At 53.8% G+C, this 24,417-nt stretch overlaps 7 protein-coding genes across 7 annotated transcripts; 2 read left to right on the top strand and 5 right to left on the bottom strand.

The window, feature by feature from the left end:
• Window positions 1-2,377: 2,377 nt before the first annotated feature.
• MRS44_009093 (uncharacterized protein) lies at window positions 2,378-6,035 on the top strand (the record flags this gene model as incomplete). The annotated part of the gene is made up of 2 exons (XM_065621170.1): window positions 2,378-4,737; window positions 4,895-6,035. 2 exons carry the CDS (start codon window positions 2,378-2,380, stop codon window positions 6,033-6,035), a joined length of 3,501 nt encoding a protein of 1,166 aa, XP_065477242.1.
• Window positions 6,036-6,675: 640 nt separating this feature from the next.
• Window positions 6,676-11,693, bottom strand: MRS44_009092 (uncharacterized protein; the record flags this gene model as incomplete). Its single annotated transcript, XM_046276408.2, has 4 exons — window positions 6,676-6,705; window positions 6,762-11,141; window positions 11,331-11,479; window positions 11,648-11,693. 4 exons carry the CDS (start codon window positions 11,691-11,693, stop codon window positions 6,676-6,678), a joined length of 4,605 nt encoding a protein of 1,534 aa, XP_046132557.2.
• Window positions 11,694-13,741: 2,048 nt separating this feature from the next.
• Window positions 13,742-14,611, bottom strand: MRS44_009091 (uncharacterized protein; the record flags this gene model as incomplete). Its single annotated transcript, XM_046269777.2, has 2 exons — window positions 13,742-14,476; window positions 14,570-14,611. The coding sequence occupies 2 exons, from the start codon at window positions 14,609-14,611 to the stop codon at window positions 13,742-13,744; spliced, it is 777 nt and encodes a 258-aa protein (XP_046132555.1).
• A 621-nt stretch (window positions 14,612-15,232) lies between these two features.
• Window positions 15,233-16,188, bottom strand: MRS44_009090 (uncharacterized protein; the record flags this gene model as incomplete). The annotated part of the gene is made up of 5 exons (XM_065621169.1): window positions 15,233-15,636; window positions 15,729-15,858; window positions 15,912-16,000; window positions 16,062-16,087; window positions 16,142-16,188. 5 exons carry the CDS (start codon window positions 16,186-16,188, stop codon window positions 15,233-15,235), a joined length of 696 nt encoding a protein of 231 aa, XP_065477241.1.
• Window positions 16,189-16,342: 154 nt separating this feature from the next.
• Window positions 16,343-18,079, top strand: MRS44_009089 (uncharacterized protein; the record flags this gene model as incomplete). The annotated part of the gene is made up of 3 exons (XM_046281239.2): window positions 16,343-16,479; window positions 16,608-16,856; window positions 16,909-18,079. 3 exons carry the CDS (start codon window positions 16,343-16,345, stop codon window positions 18,077-18,079), a joined length of 1,557 nt encoding a protein of 518 aa, XP_046132553.1.
• Window positions 18,080-18,337: 258 nt separating this feature from the next.
• On the bottom strand, window positions 18,338-20,472 carry MRS44_009088 (uncharacterized protein; the record flags this gene model as incomplete). The annotated part of the gene is made up of 2 exons (XM_046269775.2): window positions 18,338-18,354; window positions 18,408-20,472. 2 exons carry the CDS (start codon window positions 20,470-20,472, stop codon window positions 18,338-18,340), a joined length of 2,082 nt encoding a protein of 693 aa, XP_046132552.1.
• Window positions 20,473-21,456: 984 nt separating this feature from the next.
• Window positions 21,457-23,310, bottom strand: MRS44_009087 (uncharacterized protein; the record flags this gene model as incomplete). Its single annotated transcript, XM_065621168.1, has 9 exons — window positions 21,457-21,940; window positions 21,991-22,222; window positions 22,272-22,341; window positions 22,409-22,494; window positions 22,551-22,593; window positions 22,653-22,797; window positions 22,863-22,912; window positions 22,981-23,058; window positions 23,128-23,310. The coding sequence occupies 9 exons, from the start codon at window positions 23,308-23,310 to the stop codon at window positions 21,457-21,459; spliced, it is 1,371 nt and encodes a 456-aa protein (XP_065477240.1).
• Between the last annotated feature and the right edge of the window lie 1,107 nt (window positions 23,311-24,417).

Here is a 24,417-nt window from a genome sequence, read left to right as displayed (position 1 = left end):
TCACGAGGCAGTGCGAAGGACCACGATACCTAAGGAATGGCCAAGATCTCACGATACCCTCATGGATGGGCACCTACCTGACCGGCCCCCTCCGCAGTGAGGCAGTTTGGTACTGTCAACAGTCGAGGGCAGAAAGTATGTCCAGGTCCAACAACGTCATTCCGTAACCGGGAAGCTTTCTGAGGCTGCAGCCTGACGTGAAGAGTGGTTTCTCGGTGCGGGTTAACTTCAAACATGCGCATTATTGACTTACAACTCGGCACCCCATGGGGAAAGAGGCCGACAAGGTTAACTTGGTGTATGCGGGATATGAGTTTCAATGTGGGGGTTCCTTGAACAAGCGCACATGCTCTACCCCCATTCATCCTCTATGTTGCTCCTTGGGTGCGAGTCGTTGGGTCGCCCCAGACATCATCGAACAGGAAGAACACTCAATTCAGGGGCATGGATGCATAGTCTTGACTATTCTGCCTCATGAAGGATGGCATATTGTTTGGGTCTTTATGTCAGCATGTCCTTCAAGCGTCCGTCCATGAAGAAAGTGAGTCGCTAGGGCCTTGCAAATAGCTTTCGACAGCTCGCTGTTCCAGCTCCAATGGTATATGAATTGGACCTAGGCTCCATTCATACAGGGCCATCCCCCTCCCAATTGCTTCCGCAACTGCCCATGCAGTGTAGCTCAGCGTCAACTGAAAGCAAAAATCTTTTGTTCGGGAAGGATGTTGGTCAGCTGTTGACTGTATCCCTTCCAACCACAAGTCCTCAGTGAGGCAGGTGATAGGGTTTGACTTTCGGTGAGCCACGCGTGACAGCTATCAGATTTTCTCTTCTCTGAGGAATAGGTTTGACTATACGGGTTCTTAGACGTGTAGAAAAGCATAATTGTTCATGGATTCAGTCGACAAATTGCGGTTGCTGTAGGGTAACGTAGTAACTCGGGGCTGTGCATTATCCATGTATGTACGAGAATGGCGAGAGGACGACATATCCGTATCCGTATCCGAGGTGGCTACTGCAGAATCGGCCAGGTACAATTTACCTTCTCCCGGTGAAAGCGGGATCTCTCTTCCTCCGAGTGTCAGACTTGCCAGGGCTCAAAGGAATGCTCATGATGCGGCCCATGCAAGGGTCCGGCCGGTCCACCCCGCTGACAAAACGTCTGGTTCATCAGCGTCTGTGCCTTTGGCCAGGGAATTAGAGTAATTGAAGGGAGTCAGACCAGGTTAACCCTTTCAGCGCTTGACTTGTCACAACGAGAGCACACGTCGTCGCCTTCCGGAGGCGAGGCCAAGCTCAGTCCTAGCGTTCACGGGCTGTTGACGACCGTTGAATGCTTGTCCGTCGGCGATCATGGCTGGGGAAAGGAAGTTATCCACAGTAAGGCGCTAAGGAAGGCCGCCAGCGCTTGCATGTAAATATTACGTGGCGGCCATTGCAGGAGGCCATCACGAAGAACAAAAATAGTTACTTCTGTTGAGGAAGAAACGGTCAGTCTGATGAAGCTTTCAATTGTGATCGAAGAAGTGAATTCATCGCGGAACAACTTGGCTCCAGGTTCGACAAAGGCTTAGGGTATGTCACTGAGCTGAGCCTCAAACTCCCGACGCTGAAGAAGTTTGGGATGCAGGCAATTAAAACTCGACCTCCACCATCAACAAATCCACCAGGGTCTCGCCCAGGCAGTCATGATGGAGCAGCCAGTCATCATCGTCCATCCAACAGAGAGTGGCGCTTCCTCCCTGGCTACCGAAACAACGCGACTGGGAGCCTGTGAGACTGGGCGTGCCAGACATGTCCCAAAGGGTCCGTTGCTGGGTCAACAGTACTACGTAACCGTTTGTTTGGGATGACCCAAGCTTCCTCCCCAAGCTATCACCCACCCCCCACCACCAAATCGATATCCGCAATCATATCCGCTCGCTCCGTGCTACTGTGCGACGCCTCGTGGAAAAAGGGAAGGTGGCAGCTTTCATTGCGTGCTGCTCCGCTCTTTGTCTCTCTTCAACTCCTTCGTCCCGACTCTCGCTCGACAATTCTGTGTTGCATGCCCGAGCTGCATTCTTTGTGCGAGCTTCACCCACACTTGCACTCTCAACCTGCAACCCAACACCTTGTGTAGATCAAGGTTTCAATATACTACGCGCCCGACGACACCTCGAAACTCTATCCAGCAAGTTCAATCTTTGATTGAGGACTCCTTCCCAGGAGAATCCGGTCGCTCTTCTCGTTCCCTACGGCGTAGGCCGTCGAGGAAACGCCTGTCGTCTCCCAAACATCCTCGCTTTGGGCCTCCAATCGCCAATCTCGAATCCCCCGTCCTCTTGCAACTACCCGCGTCCACATTCCAGCCTCCGAATCAACCTCCGAGTCAACCGCCATGGACCCAAACATGCCCCAACGCCCGCCCGACTACAGCCTCCCGCCGTACGATGACGATGAACTTAATCACACGCCCACCGGCCATAGTCCCGCTGCGATGAGACTTTTGACCTCTGTGGAAGAACCTTACGACGCTCACAAGTATGTACCACCCTCTCCATCAAAACAAACGCCTTCCTCTCCTCCTGCTTCCTCTGCTTTATCCCCAAAGACAACGCCCTCTTCCTCTTCACCGCCAGTCGCGACCCCATCACCACTGTCTCCTCAGGTTCCTCAGCGCAGTATGTCTTCAGACAAGGGCAAGCAGGTGTCCGGGTCATACCCCGAGCACCTGGATGACCTCGAGAAGGATACTACAAACGAGGAACGTGACCGTGTATCTCCTCTCCCTCTACCTCCAGCCTACTCCCTCAGCGTGGCCGAATCACAGTCCCTGCTGTCCCGCGATGCAATGTCTGGAGGACTTTCTGCAAAGCTGCAGAGCAAAAAGAGCAAGAACAGCATGCGAGTTGCATTCGCAGACATGCCAGACATGCCCCGGGATCTCCCAGAGATCCCCGAGGGAATCAGCGAGCGGCGCAGACAGCACAAGGAACAGCGTGATGGCCGAGACCAGACTCCCCCCGTACCACCACGGCCACACAGCCGATTGAGAACCGCCCAGAACGCCCGCTCACATGAGAAACTTCCCAGTCTTCGAAGTCCACGAAACCTCAACTACCAGCCTAGCGTCCGGTCATCGAGATCCGGCTCTATCTTCAACGATGCGCCACAGATGCCACCACCCGACTCTTCCTACATCCCGTACGGAATGCACATGAACGATGGCTCACCACAACGACCATGGACACCCTCATCACGCATGTCGGATTTCACAAGGTCCGACTTCTCGAGACCTCCTCCATCAAACGGCATGTATGAGCCATCTGATCTCAATGGAAGTCCTCGACCAGGGACCCCTTCTTCTAGATATGGCGGCAGCCCACGGCGGCCACTTCCTCCAGCACCGCTCTTCTCAAACAACAACTCCAGGAATATCCCGCCTTTTGCAGACGATGCGACGGTATCTATCCCTCTGCACAGTGATATAGATGACGATGTGTTTGGACCCGAATCAGACCTCAGCGACGCGAGGCCTCATCCGGCGGACCGGGGCTCATACCTTTCATCCGATTCTCAAAGTACACTACACGAGACACATTCAGACTACGACAAGTTTGAGCACTATGGCCCGGCTCCGGATGGCGCCCAGGAACGAAGAGGTGTCCGCGCACCCCAAATGTCCAGGAAGGAAGTACAGCTCATCAACGGTGAGCTGGTGCTGGAGTGCAAGATCCCCACCATTCTCTACAGTTTCTTGCCACGGCGAGGCGAGGTAGAATTCACCCATATGCGATACACAGCAGTTACATGCGACCCCGACGACTTTGTCGAGAGAGGGTATAAGTTGCGACAGTCGATCGGAAAGACCCTCCGAGAGACTGAGCTGTTCATCTGTATCACCATGTACAACGAAGATGAGATCGGCTTCACCCGCACCATGCACGCCGTCATGAAGAACATCTCACATTTCTGCTCCCGATCTCGATCCCGTACCTGGGGTGAGACAGGGTGGCAGAAGATTGTGGTCTGTATCGTCTCAGACGGTCGTGAAAAGATTCACCCTCGTACTCTCGACGCCCTTGCTGCCATGGGTGTCTACCAGCACGGTATCGCAAAGAACTTTGTCAACAACCGAGCCGTTCAGGCTCACGTGTACGAATACACGACCCAGGTCTCTCTCGATTCCGATCTCAAGTTCAAGGGTGCCGAGAAGGGTATTGTTCCTTGCCAGATGATCTTTTGTCTGAAGGAAAAGAACCAGCGCAAGCTCAACTCGCACCGATGGTTCTTTAATGCCTTTGGCAAGGCTCTTAATCCTAACGTCTGTATTCTATTGGATGTCGGTACCCGTCCTGGTGGCACCTCGCTCTACCATCTCTGGAAGGCCTTTGATACCGACTCGAACGTTGCCGGCGCTTGTGGAGAGATCAAGGCTATGAAGGGCAGAATGGGTGCCAACTTCCTGAACCCCCTTGTGGCGTCCCAGAACTTTGAGTACAAGATGTCCAACATTCTTGATAAGCCCCTCGAGTCTGTCTTTGGCTACATTACTGTGCTTCCCGGTGCTCTCAGCGCCTACCGTTTCCACGCGCTGCAGAACGATGAGACTGGACATGGACCCCTCAGCCAGTATTTCAAGGGTGAGACGTTGCACGGACAACATGCCGATGTCTTCACAGCCAACATGTATCTGGCCGAAGATCGTATTCTTTGCTGGGAGTTGGTGGCCAAACGAGGCGAGAGATGGGTCTTGAAGTACGTCAAGGGATGTACTGGTGAGACTGATGTGCCTGGTAAGCCCTCCCCTATCAATGCCTTTGTATTCATCATGACACTAACTCTGAAATAGACACGGTCACTCGGAACTAATCTCTGAAATAGACACGGTCGACGATCGGAACTAATCTCGCAGCGTCGACGATGGCTCAACGGTGCCTTCTTTGCCGCTGTCTACTCCCTCGTTCACTTCAAGCAAAATCTGGCTCACGGATCATACTGTGGCTCGCAAGGTGCTTCTGCACATCGAGTTCTTCTACCAGTTCATCCAGCTTCTCTTCACATTCTTCTCTCTGGCCAACTTCTACCTCACCTTTTACTTCGTCGCGGGCGGTCTAACGGACCCCAAAGTCGATCCGTTTGGACACAACATCGGCACTGTCATCTTCCATATCCTGCGGTACGCTTGCGTTCTCCTGATATCGACGCAGTTCATCCTGTCCCTCGGCAATCGACCCCAAGGTTCTAACAAACTGTACCTCACGAGTATGATCATATACGGAGTCATCATGGTCTACACGACTTTTGCTACGATCTACATCATTGTTCGACAGCTCACAGCAGATGACGATAAGATAGAGATGGGTAACAACGTCTTTACCAACCTCATCGTATCCATCCTATCGACCGTGGGAATGTACTTTATCATGTCGGTCATATACCTCGATCCTTGGCACATGATCACCTCGTCAGCACAGTACTTCGTCCTGCTTCCCAGTTACATCTGCACGCTACAGATCTACGCCTTCTGCAATACCCACGATGTCACCTGGGGAACCAAGGGTGACAACGTCATGAAAACTGATCTTGGTGGTGCCGTTGGTAAGGGTGAAACCGTCGAGCTGGACATGCCCAGCGAGCAGCTCGACATTGATAGTGGTTACGATGAGGCCCTCCGCAACCTTCGTGACCGACTTGAAGTTCCCGAAAACCCCATAAGCGAAGCCCAGATGCAGGAAGACTACTACAAGAGTGTCCGTACGTACCTGGTGCTGACCTGGATGATTTGCAACGGTATTCTCGGCATGGCTGTCTCGGAGATTTACAGTGCCAAGGGCATTGGCGAGAACTACTACCTACGCTTCATCCTCTGGTCTGTCGCTTCCCTGGCCGTCTTCCGTGCCATCGGCTCTACCACCTTTGCCATCCTTAACGTTGTCAACATGATTGTGGAGGGCCGGGTGCGGTTGAGCCTAAAGGCGCCCCGATGGATGGGTGGCCTAAAGGAGAGGTTCAGCGACAAGATGAGCAGCGTGTCGAGTAACTTGCGAAGCTGATCTTCATTCATGTCTGAACGAACCAAGGAGGTTCTTGCGTGTGATTTTTTTGCATTTGAAAGATTGGGTTCTTTACATCCGGCGTGGTCAGGCGCATAAGGGCATGGAACGGCGAAAACAATCCCCAGCTTTTTGTTGAAAGAATAACGATCGATGTACGAGACGGGCTCTCTCGAAAAAAAAATGATGATGTTGTTACGAGTTTCTTGTGGACAATGTTTTTATTGAAGGAGGGTCTGGCTTGTTGGAATTGCTTGTCTTGGTCTTGGTCTGGGTATTTTTGTTTGGTTATGGTTCGAGTTTGGGAGGCAAAGGTGACGCAGATAGACAGTAGTTGTTGTTATTGTAGTATACCCCTTACAGGATGTCGAGAGGTTGAGTGGAGGAAGACACCTGTAAGAAGAAGCAATGTATGAAGTTCAAGTCTATAATGATTCACAGAAAAGTCTTGTATGTTTGTTCTTGAAAAAAGATATTCCTACATGTAATCAATGCGTAGGTTCCAAAATTGCGCCGGGCCAAGTCAAGCTATGCAAGCAAATAAAGACAAAAAAGTATGATATCAATCCGTCATTGAATATCCCCCCATTTTGTTTTTCCACATCCAATTCATCATGGTGGTCCATTCATTGATCATCATCTATTCCTCATCTTCGTCATCCTCGGGGATCTATTCCAACTGTTAGCCAACTATACACGGTATCAAGAGCAGAGTCAACAACTTACGTTATCGTGGAAGTTCTGGCCATCAGTGGTGGCCACAATCACGCCAGTACGGATGCAGAAGTCACCGAAGCGCTCACCCTCCTGTCGTTCCAAGGCGTACTGCTTCAGGAGAGGCTTCATGATGGCGAGAATCTCATCCTCCTTGATGCTCTGGCGGTACAGCTTGTTGAGACGCTGGCCGTGGTAGCCACCACCCAGGTACATGTTGTAAGCACCATATGCCTTGCCAACAAAGGCAACCTCGGCCAACCAGGGGCGAGCGCAACCGTTGGGGCAACCCGTCATACGCATGACAATGGAGTCCTGGCGGAGACCGTTCTCCTCGAGGCAGGCTTCAAGCTTAGAGATGAGCACGGGCAGGTAACGCTCAGACTCGGCCATGGCGAGACCGCAAGTGGGGAAGGCCACACAGGCGGAAGAGCTGAGGCGGAGACCAGAGAACTGGATGTTGTCGAGCTTGTACTTCTTCATGAGCTCCTTCATGGCGGGGAGGTCCTCATCGGCGACGTTGCTGAGGATGAGATGCTGGTTACCAGTAAGGCGGAACTCGCCCTTGTGGACCTTGGCGATCTCACGCAGACCAGTCTTCATCTGGAACTCGGCAGTGTCCTCGATACGGCCGTTCTCGATGAAGAAGGTGAAGTGGTTGAGGCCAAACTCGTCCTTCTGCCAGCCGAAAGTGTCGACGTTGCTCTTGAACTCGAACGGCCGCTCAGGCTCAAACTTCTTGCCCCAGAGCTCCTCGACCTTGCCACGGAAGACGGGCACTGTCATGTCATCGATGGTGTACTTGAGACGGGCGTGCTTTCGGTTCTTGCGGTCACCGTTGTCACGCTGGATTAGCATGATCTTCTCACAGACAATGTGCACATCCTCAGTCTTGCAGAAACCGAACATGCGACCAGTCTGGGGATACGTCTTCTTGTTGTTGTGGGTAGTACCCATACCACCGCCGGCAAGAACGTTGAAACCAGCCAGGTTACCATCCTCACCCTTGATGGCGATCAGACCGATATCGTGGGCGTACACATCGGTGTCGTTGTGGGGAGGGATACCGATGGTGATCTTGAACTTTCGGGGCAGGTAGGTAGGGCCATAGAGGGGCTCAAAGTCCTGGACAGCGTCGCCAGCAACCTGGGTCTTCTGGTTGTTCTCGTCGGTGAGCCAGATCTCGTGGTAGGCGGTGGTCGAGGGCAGGAGGTGGTCGCTGATGAGCTGCGAGCAAGCAAACACCTGGCGGTGATACTTGGACTGGGTGGGAAGCGAACTGCACATGACATTTCGGTTCACGTCACCGCAAGCAGCGATTGTAGTCATCAGAGCACGGTTGATGGCCTGCATGGCGGGCTTGAGCTTGCTCTTGACCACACCGTGGAACTGGAAGGTCTGTCGGGTGGTGAGCTTCATGGTCTCGTTGCCGAGCTCGTTGGCGATGTCGTCCATCTGGACCCACTGCTTGGGCGTCGAGATACCACCGGGCAGTCGGCATCGGATCATGAAGGAGTAGGCGGGCTCCAGACCCTGAGCCTTGCGCTCATCTCGGATATCACGGTCGTCCTGCATGTAAGTACCATGGAACTTGGTAAGCTGCTGGTCGGCGGCCGAGATAGCCAGAGTGGAAGTGTCGTTGAGACCCTCCACAATGGTACCACGGAGGTAGTTGGAAGCAATCTTGATGTCCTCGTTGGTGATAGGTGGGGGCTCCTCAGGGAGGCCATCGACGTTGTCCACGCCGAGGGCGGTCCAAATCTTGGGCTCCCACTCCTGATAACCAGTCTGGAATCCATCGGGATCCTGGTCGTCTCCCAGACCGATGGGGACCAGGTGCTTGGCACCCAGGTTGGTCAGAACCCGGTCAAGATCCTTGGCAGGCTTGTTGTAGTAAATCCTGTCCTCCTTGCGAGGCCAGTAGTGGCTGTCACCGAGACCAAAGACGGAGTAGTTGACGGTAGCCAAGTCGAGGTCGGTGTTGTCCTTGATGGCATCCCAGAAAGGTAGACCGTTCTGGGGGAACTCACCCTGACCGGCAGTAGAGGTAACAAAGACAATGTTCTCCTCGGCGGGAAGATCCTCAAGAGGATAGTCCTCCATGGCCATGACAGCCGTCTTCAGACCTCGAGCACGACCACGGTTAGCAAGTCGCTTAGCCACAGTGCCAGCGTTGCCGTTATCGGAAGCAAACAGGATAGTGAGGGGAGCACCCAAGAGACCTTCAAGCAGCTGGTTGTAGGCGTCCTTGGCCTTCCTCTTCTGCTGAGCTCGGACCTCGGTTCCAAAGTCCTGGGCAAGGGCGGCAGCGAACTTGGGCTCCTTGGCAGCAAGCTGGGTGAGCTGGTTGTCGCGGGCCAAGAACTTCTTGAGCTCTTGCTTTATGAGCTCAGAGTCGAGCGAGAAGTTGGGCTCGCCCTTCTTCTCGTTGTCGGGGTTCCAACGGTAAAGAGGCCAGTAGCCGGCGTCGACGGCCTTCTTGGTCTCCTGGAGGACAGTCAGGGGAGAGTCGGTCTCACCGAAGTAAGGCAGGTAAGCCAGGACCACGGAGGGGCCGTCGAACTTGTCAGCCTCGAGCAGGGCCTGCAGGACCTGGGTGTAGGAGCTGTAGACAGCAGTAGAGGCGACGTAGACGTTTCCGAAGTTCATGGCGTAAAGGCCAATATCCTTCTTTCGACGGTTGGCGTCGGCAGTAGCCCTCTGGGAGTAGGGGGTAGAGTCGATGATGAGCATGTTGACATTCTCACCAGAGGCCAGAACGTGGTGAACACCAGAGTTACCCAAATCGTAAGACCAGGCATCAGATCCAGTCAACCAGAGTGACTCCTTGCGGAAGAGGCCCTTGGCAGAGAGGAGTTCAGCAGCGAGAGGAGAACCATCAGTCTCAAGTCTGGCAATCACCTCATCGGCAATTTCTGTCGACTTGGTGGCATCGTCGGCGTTCATAGCCCATCGAGCCAGCCAGCTCTTGGGAGCATCGGTAATGAAGCTGCCGTTGGTAGCGGCATCCTTAACCTGAGACACGAACTGGCTGCGGCGTTGCTTGCGAGCGAGCAGAGAACCAAAGCCGAACTCGGGGCTAGCAGCAACGGTAGGAGAAAGACCAGTGGTAGCAGACTTGATGGCGTTGGCAACGTACGCACGCTTGCCAAAGAGCTGATCAAGGATCTTGGTGTAGGCAGTCTCAAGCTGGGGAGTCTTGAGATCGTAGCCAGTAGGCTCCTTCCAGGCGCTCTTCTTGCCAACCTCGAGGTTCTGGATAGGCTTCTCGGCAGTGAGGTTCTGGAGCACACCCCGCAGAGCCTGGACCACAACCTCCGGGGCAAGGTAGCCCAGCTGATGACCAACAATCGTCTCGACGCCACCGGGTCCGCTCTTGACGGAGGTCAGGACATCGATCAGAAGAGGACCCCACTTGGTGGTCTTGCGGTGGATCTGCTCCAGAACAGCGATTCGCTTAATGGATCGAGGGATGGCCTCGACGAGTCTAGAGCCGATCCAAGGTCGGTAGAGGCGAGGAGTGAGGATGGCGGCAGATGCGAAGATCTCGTCGGGGTTGGCCTCGTCGATGGCCTGGGCGAAGGCGCCAGCATCAGAGCCGAAGATGAAGAGACAGTTCTCAGCATCGGGAGGTCCAGAGTACTCGAAAGCGCTGTACTCTCGGCCAAGAGCAGTCTTGATCTGGCCCCAGATGCGCGCGGCGCACTTATAGACGTCCTCAGAGGTGACCTGGGGAGGGGTGGTCTCAACAGTGGTGGCAGCGGAAGAGGGCGCAACGGGAGTGCTGGCCTCGCTGTCTTGGCTAGACTTGACAGAAGTTCCAGCTGAAGGAGCCTTGGAGGCGCTGGCACTGGGGGGCACAGTAAGAGAGCCGTTGTTAGCAGCGCCGGTCACGACAGGCGCATCATGATCCGAAGAAACGGCAATGTGGCCATCATCGGCGTAGATGCCGGACTGTGAAGATGTGGTTATGCCAGCCTGGAATCGGCGCACACTCTCGATGTCGAGAATGTCGCGGATGACTGCAGCGTCCTCAACACCAATGGGCTTGTCCTTCTCAGAAGTAGAGGGAGCAAAGAAGTGGATGACACCCTTGCCGGTGCGGATGGCCAGAGCATGGGCAGTCAGAGCCATGTCCTGGGCCTCCTGGAGGGTCTCGGACTGGACAAAGGTCCATCCTGAGTTGCGGATAGCGGTGATGACAGAGTAGTCGGCAAATGTCCGCGGCTGGAGGGAGACGTGAAGGACAACGGGGTAGTTGGCCAGCTTGTAGAGGTGTGAGACGGAGGGGAGGAGGATGGATGATGTGGTGGTGACGGAGACGAGCTTGCCAGCTCGGATGGGAGTGTATACTGAGAGAAGAGGGTCGGCATTGTGTCGGACGGGGAGGATCTGGAGGTTTTGGCGGTTAGCTGTGTATTCTCATGTCATTGCCCACACCAATTGTGTAACTGAGGGCCCCAATGGTGTCCACGTCTTGACAACACCGAAAGAGGCTCCCACAGTATGCCCAAATAAGGTCGGGGATTTTTCGGAGAAGTATTCAAGGAGGGGTAGATTCTCCATGCGTGTCTGACTTACATCAGGAACTGCATCAGTGCTCTGGGCGACCAGGCTGCTGTCCTTGCGGCCTGCGTACCGCTTCAGGTGGGCAGAGAAGTCGGATTCGGTGCCAATGGCGGGCTGGACGGAGACGATGACATCGCTGGAGAGGTAGGCGATTCGAGCCACTGTGAGAAGAGGTCAGTCAATTGGTTCTTGTCACCCAGCTGATTTCAATTGATTCCGCCTTTTCTGCGCTGGGAGAGTAGAAGATGCGCATCAAGAGGGGTTTGTCTTGCGATCTCGAGCTCATCCAGCGCATTGGCAGTTCCCAGGCACAAGAAGGGTAGACTCACCAGCCTCCTCAGGAGTCTTGATCTGGTGCTGTGAAGCAGCGTCCATTGTGACCCGTTCCGTCTTCGTCTTCGTCTCCTCGGTTGTTTCTAATTCGAGGCTCGGATGTCCTGTCCGTCCTGAATGTTTATTCTTGGGATGGACAGAGCAGACACAGCTGCTTGCGCTTCACACGGAGAGGAGGGGAGGATGTGTAGGAGAGAAGGAAGATGGAAGGAGAGACACGGAGAAAGGAAAATATCCCAGGGACGGTCTCGCTCACGCGGGATCCGGGGATCTTGAGTGGTTTTCTTTCCTTTCCTTGGAGATTAGAAAAAGGTTTCTTCCCTCTGGCTCAACGTCCGAAGAAGGGAAAAAGAAGGTCTGTTGACTGGAGCGACCCCCCTCCTTTGCTCGGCCCCTCGCTTGCTCCATTCCCTGTGCTCGCACGCCTTTTTTTTTTCTTTGCCTTTCCACTTGCCCACCCGGCCGACGAATTTTACCCCCCGCGCGCGCCAAATAGGCACTGAGAAAAACCATACCAGAGACCACGCAGCAACCAGCAGATTTGCTTGTATGAATCTTTGCCCTCGATTGCGTGATCGATTAGCGGGATGCCATGCCCCGGACGGCGGGGCTCATTGGGGTCCCTTTGGGGTGTTGCCTCGGGGTCGCGCCTTCCGCTGGAACCAGACCCGGCGCACGGCTCCGCGACCGCCGACGACAAATGGCGAGCCTCGGATTTGCTTCGCTCAGGCCTGCCATTGGCTGACCGGCCTCGAGGTGCTGAGTCGAGCCAATCAGCACCCACACGCCAGCGCCGGCAGTGGGAGCCAGTACGTACCGGGGTACATGGCACAGCAGGACCCACCCCGACTTCCTGCTCGAGGCACGCTGTTGGGCCACCGACGACCCGCGCAAGACGAGGAAAAAATGATGAGAGGCAGGCGCAGGCCAAATTCGCTCCTTGCCTGGTCGCCTAAAACTGCCCACCCCGAAACAGCCAGGTCACGCACCCTCGAACCAGTAGGAGTACCTCCGAGAACCGGCCGGTGGCCGCTGTGCGTTCTTTGGCATCAGAACCCTGGGGAGAGCATGGGAATGACACCATCGGCAGACAGACGAAGAGTTGCATAGGAATTGGTCATCTGCTGTTTCTCTCATCTCGCGCAATCTGTACAACGAACGATTCCATCAATGGTTGAGTAAATCCCTTGGAGAATTCCGACCTGGCCTCGGTCCACTTCCTATCCATTCTCGTCTGGCCCGTCCCCAGCGGGAGTTCCGAGGACGGAGGTTCGCAATGAGGCTGACTGATTGATTAAATGGTTGGCTACCATTGGCTGCAATAACCTGCCTATTCCATCCAGATCCATCTCTACGGAAACGAGCACTTCAGTTCCCTCAAACGAATGTCATCAAGACAAATGTCTTGCTAAAGAATCTTGGTATCTACGTTTATTTAATTTCCTATATTATGAAACAGGTATTACCATTTCCCCATTAGTCCATCGCCCTTACAATGCAGCCAGTTCATGATCCAAGCATGTCCACCCAGATTCCGTTGACAACATCCCTTGTCAATGTGAGAGAACACCGCCGAGCCCACTGATCCGCGCTTATCCAATGAGTAATTATGAGATGCCATGTGTCTCTGACGTCTCGTCGCAATCTGCCGGGGCCGTTCTATCACGCAATGCCGCTTCACCAGCCGCTGAGTCGGTTCATCCGCTCTCACCGCCCGCAGACGCCGCTGAGCCGATCCGCAGCATGCCGCGCTTTCGCCGCACTCGCCGCATCTGCCCCGCGCCGGCCGAGTCATCGGCTGTGATCCCGGACTGGTCTCCGTTGTCGCCCGTAAAGACCAAAAATGCCACCCACCCCCTTCGCAATTACTCCATCTATCATGTGTTGCGCCCGTTCATTCTGAACATGCGTGTCGTGCTGAGAAGATCCAAAGGTCAAGGTACCAGGCCATATCTCATACCGCAGAGGTGTCAAGTCAGCCGGCAACGCCTCCCGGCCTGGCCGCTGACCATCATATTTCACTCCAGACTCCGTGCACCGTCCTTCGAGTTCTTCCATCAACCTGCGGCATCTCCCATATCGAATGTTCTTTAGACCTCACCGGCCAGCGTGCCCGTCGAGCCCGACTTGTTGGGGCCCAGGTTAGGGGCCCATTCATCAGACTCTCGAGCATCGAGCCAGTAGGTCCGACCGCACGAGACCATCAAACGGCCAAGCCGTCCCCTGCGGCCCTCTCCGTCCGGTAGGTCCTCGGCGAACGGTCCCTCTTGATCATCCACACCGGGGCCTTCCAGTATCATCAGTTGCATGTACTTTTGCAACACCTGCTTAGCGTACGCCATGACGACGAAGCAGAAGTAAACGCGAATCAACATCGATCCCACAATCAGGAGCATGCTAGTCGCCGTTTCTTGTGGCACAACCTTTCCATGCATTTCCGTCTCCTTGCGCAGTCCCTGCATGCCCTCAGCCACAAAGTTGGGCAAGTTGGTCTTCTTGAGGTCGGCTGATTCGGTCAACTGAGTAGAGAAGTACCAGTCCAAGCCGAAGGCCGCCGTGTATCCGATGTTGATGACTGTGTCGAGAATATACATCCACGCGAGAGCCAGGCACTCGAAGGGGCTCTGTCGTCGAACATGAGGAACCAGGATGGCGAGCCCGATAAGAATGGCGATCGAGTAGACGTAGGTAGAGAGCTGAAGGAGAGAGAGCTGGTAACCGGTAAGGATGGCGAGCAGACCGTAGACACCGGTGACCTTGTTGAAAACGAGGGCTAGTGAGATGACTTCTGTGCCGGTCTGGAGGCTGATGAAGCCAAACAGGGTCTAGAGGCAGGTTCAGTTAGCATATTTTGCCTATCTTGAGCGTTGTGGAAGCCTCAATCCATCGCTCTCGACCTAAGAATTTGTTCTCCTTACCTTCGGCCGGGGCACCCGGAGTGATCGCGTGAGTCGAGACATGGCGAGGCGGTGCTGGTAGAACCCTCGCTATCCTCTTCGGTCCTTCGCAGACTATCGATTTATTCTCGTCGTGGTTATCCTCGTCGTCAGTTGAAGTCTGGTTCCGGAAGCGCGTTAAGGTTGAAAAGCAAGGACGCGATACGTGGTGAATGGGAAATAAGGATCATTCCCAGTTGATGATGCTGACTAAGGAGAGAGGTCTTCCGCCGCTTCCGTCACTGATGGGCGCAATCTCAATGCAGGGTCACGTGTGGAGGAAGCATGCAACAACTTAAATTAAGGAGCTAATCAACCTTGTACATATCTTCCCTTAAACGCGTAAACGCATTGTGCGAGCAGCGTTTGTCTGTTTAATATATTTTGTCAATGCATCAATAAGTACTTTGTTTCTAGAGCTCGCTTGAAACTTATTGTTATTAACTGGCTACTCAGCGTTTGGCTTAAACCCACACATGTGATTCTCCTTTATTAGATGTAAGCTCTTGCCCTTAGATCTATACGCTATGCTTAATACCCTCGGCATGCGCAAGGTCACAAGGCTTCTTTCATGTTGTGAGCATAGCTTACATTGTCCTAGATACTCCTTACTCCAGTCCCGACTGGCCAAAGAGGTGGGTTTAATTAACATGCGCATCCCTCTTGTGATTGCTGGGCGTTGTTCGTCTTGACGTCGATCACTAGAAAGTGGTTGGTCAGTTCCAAGCTCTTGGCAAGTCGCTCAGGGTTGAACGACGTGGGGCACCTACTTTGACTCGAAGCTTGCGCTGCGGCGTCGGTTCCCTCCATACCAGGCAAAGCCTGTGCTATCCTCTTGAAAAGGTTCTTGACGTTGTGGCCCAGCTTCGCACTCGTCTCGACAAACATAAGGTTGTTCTTCTTGGCCTCCTCCTCACCCTGCTGTGTAGTAACCTCCCGCTTGTCGTTGAGATCTGTCTTGTTGCCAACCAACACGATAATCACGTCGTTACCTCGCTCGGCTCGTACGTCGTCGATCCACTTCTTGGTGTTTTGGAACGACTTGGCGTCTGCAAAGAAGTACTATGTTAGTACAAATATGGATGCCTGGGAATGGAAGCGATGGGGGGTCCGGGGTGGGGTCAGCTCAGGGGAAACTGACTCGAAATATCGTAGACAACAACAGCTACGCTGGAATCACGGATGTATGAGGGAATCAAGCTTCGGAATCGTTCTTGCCCAGCAGTATCCCAAAGTTGCAGCCGCACCGTCCGGTCCTCGAGGTACATGGTCTAAGCCACGGGTGTCAGTCTTGGCCCAAGGGCGACGGCCGTGAGGCGCTCACCTTGGAGAGGAAATCAATGCCGATCGTCGCCTGGTACATGTTGTCGAAGGAATCGTACATGAATCGTGTGATCAAGGAGGTCTTGCCCACTGTTGAAATCGCAGTTAGTGATGTCGCTCGAGGCGGCGCCGGAATCGGTCGTCGACGTACCACTCTGCTCTCCTAGAAACACCAACCTGAGCTGCGATTAGCATCAGTGCAATACAAATGTTTACTGGAAAAATACATACTTGAACTTCTTCAAGGGGTTGTTGTAAGATCCGCCGGCCTGCGCCATGATTGTGGTTGTGTCGTCTGCCTGAGTCCCTTGTTCCGCGGGACAGATGGGACAGCTGTCAAGCTACCGATGCGAGGTTGTTGGGAGAAACGGGAACTTCTTGTTGCGATTACAAGAAGAAGTCGGGCTCGGCGACGTCAGGAAAGAGGTCGAGATGATGCGATCCGAGTGTGGCCACTTTGTATCGGGACAAGGGTTGACAGGTGAAATCCGGAGAAAGGAGGTCGATGTCGTCGCCCTATGGATGCTGGATTCGGCAGGAGGATATGGCGATGAACGTATCCGACGCAAGTGCACGTGCCGATAAGAAATCCTCCCCGTTTTTTACGTGGGCGGTCCTTCCGTTTGGACCCAAAAAGCACCGATAACGAATAGCGGAAGGAGTCGAGACTCAGGTCCCACTAAAAAATTAAAGAAAGATTGTCCCCCACTACTTCCATCGACCAGCAGCATTTTCGTTTCTTGAAACCAAGCAACAAATCCTTGCTGTTCGCCCAGAGAGGATTCGCAGATATGCCAGTGTTACAATCCAAGACTGCCGGAGCAGGCGACGCTCCCAAGCAGTTCAATCAGCCGTCGCGAAAGGGCAAGAAGGCATGGAGGAAAAACGTTGATGTTACTGAAGTCCAAGAGGGACTCGAGGAGTTGAACAAGGAGATCATTCGAGGGTACGGCATTCTTTTCGGCCGTCAGTCGCCCGTCATGCTAACGGATATACAGCGGTGTCATCAAAGAGAAGGCGTCCGAAGACCTGTTCACTCTCGACACGACCGGCGACTCGCAGCTGCCCAAGAAATTCAACAAGCACATCAAGAAGGGTCTCAAGGCTGACGAGATCATCAATGCCCGCTCCGCTGTTCCCGCTGTTTCCATGCGCAAGCGACCCGGTGACAAGACCACCAATGGACTCATCCCTGCGAAGCGCCAGAAGACCAACTGGGTATCCCACAAGGAGCTCGCTCGGCTCAAGCGGGTTGCCGACGGAGAGCACGAGAACACCATACAAATCAAGGACGCCACCTACGATCTTTGGGATATGCCGGCGGCTCCCAAGGAGACAAACGTCGATAATTTCTTGGAAGAAGAGGTCAAGGCCAAGGTGCCAAAGTCGATGAAGCAGGAGCCCCTTTCCCTCCTCAAGAGCGGAAAGCATGTCCCTGCTGTGCAGAAGCCCTCTGGCGGTTACAGCTACAACCCCATGTTCACCGATTACGAGGAGCGTCTGGCGCATGAGAGCGAGAAGGCTCTTGAGGCGGAGCGCAAGCGCCTGGAGGAGGAGGAGGCTGAGCGATTGAAGCAGGAGGCCGCGGCCCGTTCAGCAGCTGAAGCAGAGGCTGCAGAGGCGCGGGCTAACCTTTCGGAATGGGAGGAAGATTCTGAGTGGGAGGGATTCCAGAGCGGTGCCGAGGACGACAAGGTGTCCGCCAAGCGACCCCAGAGGAAGACACAAGCACAGCGCAACCGGATCAAGCGTCGGAAGGAGGAGGAGCGCCTAGCGAAGCACAAAGCCGCTATCAAAGCCCAGCGCCGCCAGGAGCATCGCATTAAAGAGATCGCCGAGGAGATTGACGAGAATGACCGCAACAAGGCCCTTGTCCTTGCCGAAGCCGCCAACGACTCGGACGATTCGGTCAGCGAGCTCCATGATGAAAAGCTGCGCCGCAAGCAGCTCGGCAAGTACAAGCTCCCTGAGCGAGACCTTGAGCTGGTTCTCCCCGACGAGCTACAGGAGTCTCTGCGGCTGCTCAAGCCCGAGGGCAACCTTCTCCGAGACCGGTACAGAAGCATGCTGGTGCGCGGCAAGGTCGAGAGCAGGAGACATATTCCGTTCAAGAAGCAGGCCAAGCGCAAGTACACCGAGAAGTGGACGTACAAGGACTTTATGATATAGAGGCTGCATACCACTGGTTGATATTTAGCGAGAAAAGAATCCTGCGACTTTTTCTTTATGCCATAGAAACGCTGGTGGTCTTCTTGGTGTGAGCCCACCTCAGAGTACCCTGTTTAATGAAAATCTTGGTATTCTAAACCTGGGTTTACATAGTATTATCATGTCTTTTTAACCGATCTCATCATTCATTCTCCAGGCCCCGATTCCCGTGCTTAAACGCCAATAAATCTAGAATCCAGTCATGCCATGAAACCCACATTAGAAACTCATCAAGTCTATGAAAGCGTCAGTATTGTCCAAGGGGTGATGTTGACGGGAGAGCACGTACCTCGTCCAAATAGACCTCGCTTCGTCCAGTCCATGGCCATAAGAAGACGTGTTCGAAGACTGACGCTCTGAGCAAAGTAGACAGAGCGCCAGGCATACACAGCCCAAAGTCCACCAGCCAGGTTCCGGCCATCGCCGAGATCAAAGATGGCAGAGTTACCGATGTAGGCAAGGCTGCCAAGATGGTGGTATTCGAATGCCTTGAAGACAGCAGCATCGACATCGCCCTCTCGAATCTCATTGGCGCGCAGAGCGTCATTCATACGAGACATGCGGTTGAACTTGCGGGCCAGATACTGTCCTTGCTGATGAGCGCGCTGGGCGGTAGCCGGTAGAGAGGTGAGCTTGCTATCAATTTGGCGGAGCAGTTCAGTAAGTTCCTCAAAGTCCAGTGTGCCCGACTTATCCTTGTCAAACTCGTTGAAAAGTTTATCGAGGCGCTTGAGATGGTTAATAGCCTGAGGGAATCGCCTCTTGACATCGCTAGCAACCTCGCGCCAGTCACTGAAACCAAGTTGCAGCGTCTCGGGATTTTTGCCGTGCTTCCAAGCAAGAGATCGAAGGAAGGTGATGATGTGATCGGCCACGTTGTTCTGAACGGTAGAACAGTCACCAATTGCGTACACATCACCCAGAGGTGAGCCGTTCAGGCGAAGATGAGTGTCCGTCTCCAGGGCATGTCGGTTGGTTTGAACGTTGCCAAGCTTCTTGGCCAATTTTTGGCAGAACTGGGTCTGCGACACTCCAGTAGACCATAGACAGAATCCTATAGGGAGCTCCTTCGTAATTACGCTGCCATCTTCCTGCTTTTGCGTAAAGATAATCTTGTCGGGCTGAACCTCCTTGACCCGCGAGTTTGTGAGAACCTCGACCTGGTCCCGGGCAAAGCGCTCCTCGGCATACTTGGACACAGTCTCGTCGTATGTGTTGAGGATATGGCCTCGGCTCTGAATGAGATGAACCGAGATCTCGTTGCGCAAAAGTCGAGGGAAGTGTTGTGTCAGATCTTCGTTTAGAAGATCGAACAGCTCGGCGGCAAACTCGACACCAGTAGGACCGCCACCACTCACAACAAAAGACAGGAGCCGCTTGCGTTCCTCATCGGGGCAAGTAGGAAGTGAAGCCAACTCGAAGTTGTGAATGATCTGGTTTCGGATCTTGCGAGCATCGTTAATGTCTTTGAGAAAGAAGGCATTCTCCAGTCCCTTGACACCATGAGGATTGGTGACTGAGCCAACAGCGATGACCAGTTTGTCGTAGGGAACGTAGAAGCTAACATCCTTGCCGAATGCATCTACTTGCGACACCTCGACAAGCTTATGTGAGAAGTCGACGTCCGCAGCTTTGGCACGAATGAAGTGACCATGAACGCGGCTTAGAATGCGTCGAATAGGCTCGACAAGTGATCGCAATTCAAGGGTACCAACTGTGGCCGAGGGGAGCATTGGGGTGAAGAGGAAATAGTTTGTCGGCGAGATGACGGTAACATGGTAATCGTCCGGGTTCAGTTCCTTGAGAAGAGCAACGCCGCCCCAGCCGCCACCGAGAATCACGAGCCGTGGCTTGTTCTTGAGGCGCCGCTTCTCTTCGGTGTCATCTTCGTCGATAAAGACCTCAGCGATGGGCAAGTTCTTTTCACCTCCACGTCGAGGCTGGAGGGCAATCTTGGACACATCGATATCGCACTGCGTGGGGTGCTCAAAGTACGTAGAAGCGTCGTAGATAAAGAAGCAGACTACGGCGGCGCCGACGACTGTGATCGAGATGCCCACCCAGGCCGCGGCACGGAAGCAAAAGTTGAGAACCCACGAGGTTCCTTGGGGAAGTGGCTTTCCCGACAGCGCGCGCACGAAGTATTGAGAGGGGAGTTGGCGAGTAGTTCGGTTTGTAACCTGAGATCTCTTGGTTATCGACGGTGAGGCCCCTGAGAGCTTCACAAAGGTTCGCGATTGAGCCGAATAGAGCGAACGAGGGGTAATCGGAGATATTGTAGATCGAGAGCTGGCAATAGCTCTGGTACGACCAGCACGAACCAGTCGTGCAGCCATGATGGAGGAAGCGGGCATGATTGCGCCGTTCGTTCACGTGGAAACGTGGGATTGATCGTTGTCGAAAGGATCAGAGAAGTGGGAGGGGAGCTCAGTGATAGCTCATGACGTGGTCAAGAAAGCAGCGAAGCTTGTGAGCGTGCCCGTGAGGTTGCGACTGCTCAATGGATCACCAAAGGGGATCGAATAAACGCGCGGGAGGGATATGAGAAGGGAGAATGACGACGTTGAAGCGCAAGTAAAGGAGAGAAATTGATGAATTCTGGCGCGCACCGCTTGAAAGACAAAAGGTACCTGCCCTCCTCCTGCGAGCAGTCGTGTAATGCATGGAGGCGCCATGTACCTCGCGTCCGGAGGCGCTGGAGATCCAAATGCGGAAGGAAGAGGGACCTGCCGCACCTACCGACAGCACGTCAAGCTACGTCATGGTTGGAGCTGGCGTTCATCACCAGCAAAATTCTTGGCGATGGCACCGATCGGCGACTCCACTACAGCTCCTGAAACCCTGGTAATATTGTTTAATGAACTCATAGAAATATCTTTTTCCTCTCATCGTCATGCATGTTGGGTTCAACTGTCCACTGACCTCTCTACACCCATCGGATCTGTCGGCCATGACGCTCGGTGTTGCGTTAAATACGGCCGAGAGTCGCCTTCAGTGGGCTCACGAGTGACTAAAACTTGTTGGTTGCGGCGGATGTGTCGTTTCGTGGGCCCTTGCCGCTTGTGTCGGGAAGCGATGCCGGGTAGCAAGGAGCTGAACTGAACAAGTCTCCATGCACAATCCCTTGTCTGAATCCTTTTACGACGTCTCTCGACCATCTTGTTACTGCTAGTGTTGACTAATGGTGCTTGAATGACTGACTGTGTCTGTGTAAGGGCTTACAGAAAGCTGCTAACAAGTCATTACCCCCACGCTCAAACCCATGCTCACATTCGCAAGAAGCAGAATCGGGGAGACCGTATATACTGTGGTACACCGCCGTACAACCCAGTGGCCCATTAGCAACGGAAATATCTTTGCTCAACCCATCGCTGCTGCTGGTAGTCGAGCATGTTGCAGACCACCACCGTGATGTCTGGGAACACGGATGTCAACCTGTGAATTCCAACCTTGCCTGCCGCATACGTTGCCAACACGATACGCTCCTGCTGGACTCCATGGTCTACCAGGACCTGGACCGCCATCAACGCCGAGCCACCGGTCGCCATCTGAGTGTCCAGAAGCAAGACGCTCTCGTGCTTTGCGATATCGTCTGGCAGCCGCAGGTAGTGGAGCTCCGGCTCGCCCGTGGAATAGTCGGACTGGATGAGCATTCGGCCCGTGCGGCAGTCAGGGATCGTCTTTCGTAGCGCCGGCTCGAACGCCGAACCTCCGCGGAGCACGATCACGGCACAGACCTCACCCTTCGGTACAAGGCCTTGATACTTGTATCCTTGGGGAGTTTCAATTGTCGCAGACTCAAATTGAACATTGTTCAAAGCTCTGTAACATAGTCAGCGTGTATTCTCCTTTCACCTGCATCAGGATCTCACTGTTCAATGATGAGACTGGCAAGTCTGTCAAAGTAAAAGATGAAGTCCTCGGGATCAGTATCCATATCTTGGAGGATAGTGTTCATGAACTTGAGCTGTGGTGTAGGGTGCAGAACCACAACCCGATCAGAAAGCGGCGAATCCTTACTAGCCGCCTCGAGGCGGGATAGGGCTTCTCGATGGTGCCTCGACTTTTCGAACAGCTTCTTCTCAACGAACTGGACCATCATGTCTTTAACCACATTAACATCTCTACACCCTTCAAGGTCGGGCAAACTCACCTAGGGCAACCCGATTCTCAATGCCTCTTGGCACAATCAGGTCGGCCACCTTGCGCTGCGGCTCAACAAACTGAAGATCATGTCAGCTACTGCAACTGATCCACCATCTGGCCTGGCGCGGTTTTGCTTTGGGCTACCTTTTCGAAGTTGGGCTTCACGAAACCAAACCATTGCTTGATGATACCCTCAATGTCTCGGCCACGCTCTCGCACGTCACGAACGACTGTTCCACATGTCAGTATGAGGCATAGGGGAAACTATATGAACTTGGAAACTTACTCCGTCGCGACAAGCAGGTATCGGCATCAGCTTCGCAGTAGATCTAGTATAAGTGTTAGGTGTATTGTCTTGATTCTCAGAGCCAGAACAGATTGAACGTACGCCCATATCAAGGAGCTGCAAGACGCGAGGGTCGTACAGAGCAAAGATACCCTCAAGAACCAACACATGGGGCGAATAAATAGAGGTGGTGCGGTCCAGCCGCTGATGCTTGGCAAATGAGTAGACAGGAATCTCAGCCCGCTTTCTGGAAGTGGTCGAGGTCATTGTCAGTCGAGTCTCAGTGATTACGGACCGGACAATGTTACACACCCGGCCTTAAGATCCCGCAACTTGTCGACCAAAACGTCAAAGTCGATGGCCTACGTAGACGGTTTGATCAGCCTTGCTTCTGATAGTTTGGGCTATATCAACGCTGAGGGCGGCATACATCGGGTGAATCAAAGTCGTACTCATTGGCAAAGGCCAGCTTCGACTGCTCGGGCGTCAATGTCTTGTAGAAAGAGTCCTGACGAACAATGAGCAAAGCGCCATGTTGAATGTGTAACTGGGGATTTCATGCCATTGACAAGATGACGACCCAGGGCAAATTAAGCTTCTTGACAATGGCCTGGGACAGAGTCGACTTGCCCGAGCCCGAGCTTCCAGCGACGCCGATAATGCTGACATCAGCCCAAGGAGGCGAGTAGTAGGCTCGCTTCTGGACCGTGACATGGCTCTCGAGTCCGCCCTCGACTTGAGGCACTGCGTCAGCGGACATTGCGGTGGGCTAGTTTCGGTGAGGGAGTTCTTGATGATTTGATGACGAGTGAAAAGCGAGATGAGAAAGAAGACACAGAGACGTGTCCAAAGAAGACGATATCAACGGTTCTCTTCGAAAACTAGCCCTGCAATGTCCACGAGCTTGGCACTGAACACCTTCAAAGTTCGAAATGGAGGGTTTGGAGTTTGCCGTTGGTGGAGCAGTGAGCACGAGCCTCTGTCGCGTGTGCGGTCCACAGGGGCCAAAGAGGAACCTAGAAGTGAGCTCGTGCAAAAAAAGTCGGGATGCCCAGGGCAACAGAAGCAGGCAGTGTCAAGAACTGGCGGTGATGGGTCTATCACTGCAAACGACAGTGTAAGAAGGAGAAGTAGAGAGAGAAAGAGAAGGATGATTCAGCGTGGCACTGCTGATGTCGACGATCAACCTCCTACCTCCCAGGGAAATGGATCCAGGTTCTCCTCACAATCGAAAGACGGCGATGGCCGGCGGCGCAGGCTCCGCACGATCCAGGCTGTTTTCAGCCTCTGTCCAGATAAGCATCACGCCTCTAGCTCAATACCACTGCGAGTTTGTGGTAGTGCGTGGCTTGGCTGGAACGTCGGGCCTCTTTCTGAGGCTGCCTTAGATGTTGACGATGATGTAGCATGACAGCGTTTCCCCTCCAATTGCACCTATACATATCTACCAGGGACCGCCTCTAGGCTCGAGTAGTACTGCCCGTAGTGATAGCTCCCTTGAGAAGTGGTGTGAAGACAGAACAGATCGTCAGGCTTGGTCAGTTCAGTTCATGCCTGGGGGCTGCAATTTGGCAACCTCGGCACTGAAAGCTCATCTCTTCAGAGCTCTCTCGCGGCTCTCTAGCGGGGTCGAAATACGCCCGAGCAGCCTCTAACGATTCGGCGGTGTTGAGTCCTGAGGCAGCTACAGGGCAAAGCTCCTTGTGGGTCAGCCGTTTGTCATCTTGATTGGCTCCTGTGCCTTGACCCACCACGAAACCACCCTTCTTTTCCTTCAGCCCCCAATCATCCTTTCTTCTCCTCCACCTCTCATCAACTTTTTCTCTCTCTTTACATAGCTCAGATCTCCCCCGAGACTGGCGAGCAT

Source organism: Fusarium solani (assembly GCF_023522795.1).
Source record: "Fusarium solani strain SB1 chromosome Unknown bctg00000005, whole genome shotgun sequence".
NCBI lineage: Eukaryota > Fungi > Ascomycota > Sordariomycetes > Hypocreales > Nectriaceae > Fusarium > Fusarium solani.
This window is presented reverse-complemented; position numbering and strand designations above follow the sequence as displayed.